Source organism: Morus notabilis, unplaced genomic scaffold (assembly GCF_000414095.1).
Source record: "Morus notabilis unplaced genomic scaffold, ASM41409v2 Scaffold307, whole genome shotgun sequence".
Taxonomy (NCBI): Eukaryota; Viridiplantae; Streptophyta; class Magnoliopsida; order Rosales; family Moraceae; genus Morus; species Morus notabilis.
In genome coordinates, this window is record NW_010361515.1 from 621,936 (window position 1) to 628,700 (window position 6,765).

General features: G+C 32.1%; 1 protein-coding gene and 1 non-coding gene across 3 annotated transcripts; one reads left to right on the forward strand and one right to left on the reverse strand.

Annotated features, from left to right (window-relative positions):
• Positions 1–1,692: 1,692 nt before the first annotated feature.
• On the reverse strand, positions 1,693–5,105 carry LOC21408914. 2 transcript variants are annotated; one of them, XM_024166769.1, is made up of 9 exons: positions 4,913–5,105; positions 4,293–4,369; positions 3,942–4,170; positions 3,711–3,865; positions 3,562–3,607; positions 3,381–3,472; positions 3,167–3,263; positions 2,766–2,822; positions 1,693–2,602 (listed from the first exon to the last, which is right to left on the reverse strand). In XM_024166769.1, exons 1-9 carry the CDS (start codon positions 5,045–5,047, stop codon positions 2,519–2,521), a joined length of 972 nt encoding a protein of 323 aa, XP_024022537.1. In that variant the 5' UTR covers positions 5,048–5,105; the 3' UTR covers positions 1,693–2,518. The 2 variants fall into 2 exon arrangements, with proteins under 2 accessions (XP_024022537.1, XP_024022536.1); XM_024166768.1 differs by having other exon boundaries at positions 2,539–2,822.
• LOC112091943 lies at positions 1,833–1,916 on the forward strand. Its single transcript, XR_002902362.1, has one exon. It is a non-coding gene; the product is annotated as a small nucleolar RNA SNORD36 (small nucleolar RNA).
• Positions 5,106–6,765: the final 1,660 nt, after the last annotated feature.

Here is a 6,765-nt window from a genome sequence, read left to right on the forward strand (position 1 = left end):
CACACTTAGTTTTCCATAATTTACTTAAGGTGATTTTAACCATATTTAACGCTCTAAAATATGCACTTATAATAAAAGTGAAACTTTGGGCCCCCCACTTTAAAAGAAAGAAGGCCGGTTCAACTCAGCCCGCCCCAAGATTGTATAAACTAATTTAAAAAATCAAAAATAAAAAGAAAGTGTTTAGCCCCGGCTCGAATAAGTGCTCAGGCTTAAAACCACGGCTTAACCTGTCCTGAAGGTTAAGGTTAGACTGAGTCAGATTCAAGCTAACATTGACTGACTTCGGTCAGCCCGTTTGACCCAACTCAAATTTACAGCTCTAACTTACAATAAGCATCCTTTCGTAGAACAAGTTGTATTAGGTATTTTAATTAGTTTCTAATTAAAAGCATTGTACCCGAACTTTTATAGGTCATTTGATTTATAAGTTTAAATAGAATTAAAATTTATTAAAATTTATGTTAAAAAGAAACATTATAGTAAAAAAAAAGCTCAAATGAAAATATTTTTGTCCAAACCTATAAAATAAACAAAGGCTTAATATTGGTAGATTACTTCCCGAACTTTTGATTTCTATCCGTTTTATTTACTGACATTAAAATTAACAATGAATTTTAAAAATTAAAAAAACAATCATATGTCTATCTCATGATAACTTATAATTTCACAAAATAATTACATTGTGCGCAAAATGTACTCTTCACTATTGTTAAAACTCATGAAAGTTATAACATTTTGTATTTAATATATTTATTTATGTTAAATTTTCAATAATTATTTGATAAAGATATTATTATCTATGTTAAATTTTAGAAATTATTATCAATTTTAATATTAATGATCAAAACTGTCGAAACATAAGATTTTAGAAGTGACCTATAAAAATAAAAACTTTAGAAAATACAAAGTTTTTTGTACAATACTCCTTGAACTTTTTGAATTTAGAATTTTGGTTCTTATTTTTTCTTGACATTTGACCCATTTAACTTTTAAATCTTTACAGTTAAGCCCCAATTGAAAATAACGTTTATTTTTTTTATGATTCTGATAACATGAAGCGCATGTGAGCATCTGTTGAGGGTAATAAAGGTCATTTCTCACTTTTAGAGAGTCTAATAACCCTTAAAAACTAATAGTTGTTTGTCAGAGCATATTGTATTCAGACACATTAGATGACTCTGAACCAAACAAATGAGAAATGACTTTCATACCCTTTATAAATCTTCACATGCGCATCATATGATTAGACTTATAAAAAAAACAGGCGTCATTTCTGATTAGAACGTAATTGTAAATATTTAAAAGTTGAAGGAATCAATTACTAAAGAAAAAAAAAAGCACTAAATTGTCAAGTTTAAAAAGTTGATGCAATATTAGTATGAAAAAACCTATAACGATGCTAATAGTTTAGTAACTAGCAATGATAATAACCGCTCTACTAGTTCGAAAATATTTTGGGTTGTGGGTCTAATAAAAAATTGGCAGAGGGATAATTGTAATAAATTATATAAAAGACAGGGTACAAATGGGCCATATGTAAAAATACAAGATTGAAACTTGTATTTCAAAAAATAATAAAGGATGTTTTTGTTATTATGCCTCTTTGGGTAAGGAACAATTAGGGTTTATCCCTCAGCCTATAAATACGAGGTTTGCGTTTTGGTTTCTCAGTTCGAGGACAGCAGATCAAACTGCGTGCTTCAATCCGGTTCACTTTTCTGTCCACTCTCCTGTTCTTTTACTTTCATAGATTTCTTTCAATGTTTTTTCGTACCATTGTTGTTTCCGTTTGCTTTTATGTTTTTTCTTGAAGCCGAGATCAGATATCTGAGCGGATGATGAAAGAAATTGGTATTCAGTACTGACTAGTACATGATGTTTCCAAAATTCGAGCTTTTTAAAACTGACGCTCAGATTCTTAATGCTTTTTCCTTCCATTGTTTTTTCTTTTCTGATTGCTTAAATTTTGAGATTTCTTTTTACCAGTTTTTTTATTTGTATGCGTAAATATATTCTATGGGTTTCGGATGTCGTTTTCCTTCTTTTTATTTTTTATTTTTTTTTGGAAACAAGCTTTAAGTCTTCATGTACTTTCAATTTTCATAGTCGGTTTCTGAATTCTGAGACAAGAATCCTGTGAATATGAAGGTTCGGGCTCCAAAAATCCTCTTTTTTTTTCCCCCGTCCACTGTCGTTTGTTAATGAACGACAAGAATTAAATTCTTGGTTGGTTATTCACAGTCCAACAAAGATAATAAGAACACAATAAATTTTAGCGGTCAGTTAGAAAGTAATACTATTTACATGTTGCTCTGTTTTTTTTTTCTTCCTGGCTTTATTATACAATGAGTCATTAGTATTACATGAAAACGCATGTGACCATTTGAAGTCTTGCCAGACTTTTCTATCCGGGAAAAACTCGAGTATACTTGAAAATTGTCGTATAAAAATCCCCTACTCTTCTTGCTTCTCCGACAATGAGTGGCAATAAACTTTAGTATCTGGGGTCAAAATGCTACATTTGTTGGACTTTTGTTGCATGTGGTTGCTGGATTATTATTATAACGGGGTCTTTGGAGCTTTCCTTACTAGAAGTTGCCTGAAACAATGCAATTTTTTTTAGCCCAAAAAAAAAAAAAAAAAAAAAATCTAAAAAATATTGAAAATTGTTATTGGTAATGCAAGTATTTCCAGCAAAAAAGAGTTGTAGCGGTAAAGTGAAATTGAAAAGGTTCGGAAGAAACTCTGCCGACATTGCTTACCACCCCAATTTGCCATTCACGACTGCTGAAGTCTTTGAAAGTGGCAGCATCCATTTCCTGCGGTGATATAATTTCGTAATTAGAAGTTTTGACCAAAAGAACAAAACTTTCCCCTTTTTTTTTAAAAAAAAAAACAGAGAACAAAAAAGTTCTAATTACTATTGGTGATGCATCTGATATGTGGCGGTTAACATAAGAGGGCTCAGTTTTTGTCATGTGATAATTCTCTTTATATACAAAGTGCAAAATTGTACTATTTGGTATTTGGATATTTGAGACTTTATTTACAAAGATGCAAAATTGTGCTATTTGGTATTGGATATTTGAGATGCCAAATTATAGAAGGTGATGCCTCCTATGATATAGATTAAATGCCAAATTTTATAAGGTAATGCTCTTACTATACTATAAATTGGAGGGATTGTTGTCTCCCCTTTAGGTTTCAGAGTTGGCATGACAGAAAACCGCGGTGCCAAATCTTGTGACCTAAAAGTCCACCTACAGCATAAATATAGAGTTGTCGGTTATAACATCAAAGAAAATGGAAATTTGGAGGGAAAAGTAATGAAGCTACGAATGAACATTTGCAGAAGAAATAATATGCATACAGCATACCCAATATAAGAAAAGATGCATAACTGTGCCCATTCTCGAACCACCAAGCGAAGCCAGTAATTTTCTGATGAGTCATCCAAGTTTATGTATAACTGAAAAGCAAGAGTTTAATTACCTCCTAAGTTTAAAGAACACTGCACAATCACAAAACTAATGTAAAGATATATTCCATTATCCATACCACAGCCTCAGCCAGAGCCACTATTTGCATTGCACCTTGAAATTTTCTGCGCAAACAGCACACATTGTTGAAGAACATATATGTATAGATGAGAAATACGTATTTAAACATAATGTGAAGCGTATATTGTATAGATGAGAAACACATACTTAAACATGATATACTTCGTATATACTGCATCATGCATTGCGTGAACATCCTCATCTTCTATAAAACTAAGTTGTTCCCGCAGAACTAACAAGTTCTGTGATGTGTGGTGGAAGATCACGTAGAAGGTAATCAAATAATTAAGCGGTAGCAGGACCTAGAGAGCAATCATAATTAGGGAATTACCAATAGACGAGACAGAAAAATTGGATGTGAACTGGAAATGAACTTACAGAAAAATAAGGCACGGAAGCTCTATATCCGACAAGAGTCAAGTAAAAGACGCAGCCTAGACTGGCGGTAGTACGCCGCTCGTTTACCGACAAACGCTCGCACATTATGCAGTAACCATGAGAAATGAGCAAAAATGACACAAATGAAGCTGTCTGAAAGAGCACTCCTGTGACATACACTCCAAACGACATCCACAGAGAGCATATCTCTAGATAAAAGCATGAATACCTGCAAAATTGATCGTGTTTAAACTTTTTAACATTTACGACATAAAATGAAAGTCCTAAAATTTGAAGAGAGAGAGATAGCGTCCTAAAATTTGAAGAGAGAGAGAGAGAGAGAGAGCGTACCAGAAAAGGAAAGACAAAGTTAGTTGCAAGGCTTTAATTAAAGGAACGGATGCGAGTGTCCACTGTAAATTATTTGTCTGCTCCAGTTTAACCACACAACAGAACAAAGTAATCTTGATTTTAGTAAATTGGATTAAACAAAATAGATCTAAAATTGAAATGATTAGAATCTCCAAGTTAAGATGAAATAACTTAATCAACACAGTATCTTAACTGTTAGCGATTTAAATAATTAAAATCCTACCAAATGAATAATCTTCATTACTTGATTTATGTAAGAGAAAAATTTACCCTAAAACCATTCATTTTCTTCCCCGTGTACTAAGGTTTCTCAGCAACTAAACAGAACAAATAGATCAATCAATAAAAATGATTTTCTCGGGAATTATTCGAAAAAGAAAAACGTTATATATTCCATGCAACCAAACAGAGCCTTGTTGACAGTTTCTTCAAAAATCACAAAAGGACACGTCAAAGTCCTTAGATTTCAACCAAATCGATTCATTTTCCCAAGAAAACTTCCACGTTCATTTGAATCATCGTCAAATCAATCCGAACACAAGAATTCAAATCGAAACTGAGGGGGAAACAAAAGAGAATGAATATGCTGAAAAGGAGACCTGGAAATGGCGGTTCTTGTAGGTGTTGAAGGTCCAGGAACAAGCAGAGACGAACCAAATCGACCAAAACGCCAAGTAGAGAGCAGGCAGTGGGCGATACGACTCGTTCAGTGCAGCACCATCCGAAGCGTCCATGATTGAAAAAATCAGAAGCTTAATTTAGAAACAACTAACAAAGAGAGAAAGAGGGAGAGAGTTATATATATATATAATTGATTGTGGTCTTTGGAAGGCCTGTTTTCCGTTTTATATACGCTGACACGTCTCGAACGTGTCCGTTTGATTTGCGTTGTGTTCAAATTTTATTCAAGGAGTTTACCATTAAGACCGCGAGTGTTTCGCATTTGTTATGGATAGAATTATATTTGAAAATAACTTTTTATTATTCAATGATAAAAATGCCTTTCTTATTTATTTTTCTTATTCTTTTTTTTTTTTTTGAATAAAGTTGTTAATGAATTTGTAAGATGAGAAAAGAGATTGAGAATGTAAAGATCATGGGCCAGGACATGGGGAAGTGAAGTTGGTGGGCTAAAGTTCATGATCATGTCGTATAAAGTTAGGCTCCTAATTACGAGCCTAACTTTTGGACCACCAACTAATTCATCGAAATATTGTTTCCAATAGTTTCTCGGATTCTCCTATTGTTGTAATTGTCACGATTATTCTAAGGGGTTTTGAGGATCAAGTAATAAGAACCTTCTTCTCTGCATGAGGATATATATAAAATATTCTAGTGGTACCATAATGGACACTTAAAACAAGAACGTGGAAAGCACTTTAATTAATCATTGTTTTTTTCTTATTTCAAAAAAAAAAAATCATTGTTTTTTTTTTTTTTTTTTTTTTTTTTTTTTTTTTTATAAATAAAATCGCAGATCTTTGAAAAATCCCTTTGAGGATGTTTACCAAATCGAACTAAGGAAAATGTATATGTTTTGTTAATCGACACAAGCGCTTGATCAACTACTATAGAAAAAGGATAGGTAGGCGACTAACTGACCATTTTTATGGTATTTTTAGGTCGAAAGAATAGAGAACTTACGGTAAGAAATTACTAAGAAAATGAAGTATGTTCTTGGGAAAAAAAATAAAAATAAGGTCCACGCTTTGGGATTAGGGTATGTATAATTAGTAATTACTTCTATCAATGTACATATGCATATGGAAATGAAGGTTCGCCATTTCTAGAAATATTAGGTGAACAAACTCACTAACAAAATTTTCTTTCCTTCAATCCTACTCCACCGAAGGAACCAAATATATTTCAAGGTCTTTTCCAAAGAAATAAAATATGTGAGCATATTAATTAATTATCGTAGTTGACTTGTCATATGAAAAAAAAGAAGAAGAAAAATAACAAAAATAACCTTTTCGACCATTTTCTTTAATTAGACATACTTTGGTGATGTGGGAATTTCTTTTTCAATGTGAAACTCAGGAAATTTCACTAATCAGAAATCGAAAAGAACACATCCAGAGTTGACAGCAGAAGTTTGCTAGCATCGGTCTCAACGATGTGAGGATATTTATAACACATATCAAATTTTCTATGGCTTGGAGCAGAATAAAATAAATTATTTATGCTAATTGCTAATTTTGGTGGTCTTAAATAAGCCTTTGTCAATTTGAAGCTTTTATTTTATATGAAAAAGACTAAAGAGTATGCTCTTGCTTTGATATGGTAATATACTATATCGTGTGTTGAGTGTTTGTTGTGATCAGATATAAAGGAGTCGTTAATCTAATGAAATAGATGTTTTTCATATATGGTCTTTGGTTTAAATTTTATCTGTTTAAATTTTGAAAAAAGGAGACAGATACTAAGATTTTTATTTTTTTACTTTTGATCA

Excerpts from the sequence above, each read along its gene's own strand:
- LOC21408914 (XM_024166768.1), bottom strand. The coding sequence starts at position 5,047 with ATGGACGCTTCGGATGGTGCTGCACTGAACGAGTCGTATCGCCCACTG. Across the intron at positions 4,171-4,292 it reads ACTTTGTCTTTCCTTTTCTG|GTATTCATGCTTTTATCTAG; the intron begins GTACGCTCTCTC and ends TCAATTTTGCAG. Across the intron at positions 3,608-3,710 it reads ACGAAGTATATCATGTTTAA|AAAATTTCAAGGTGCAATGC; the intron begins GTATGTGTTTCT and ends CTGTTTGCGCAG.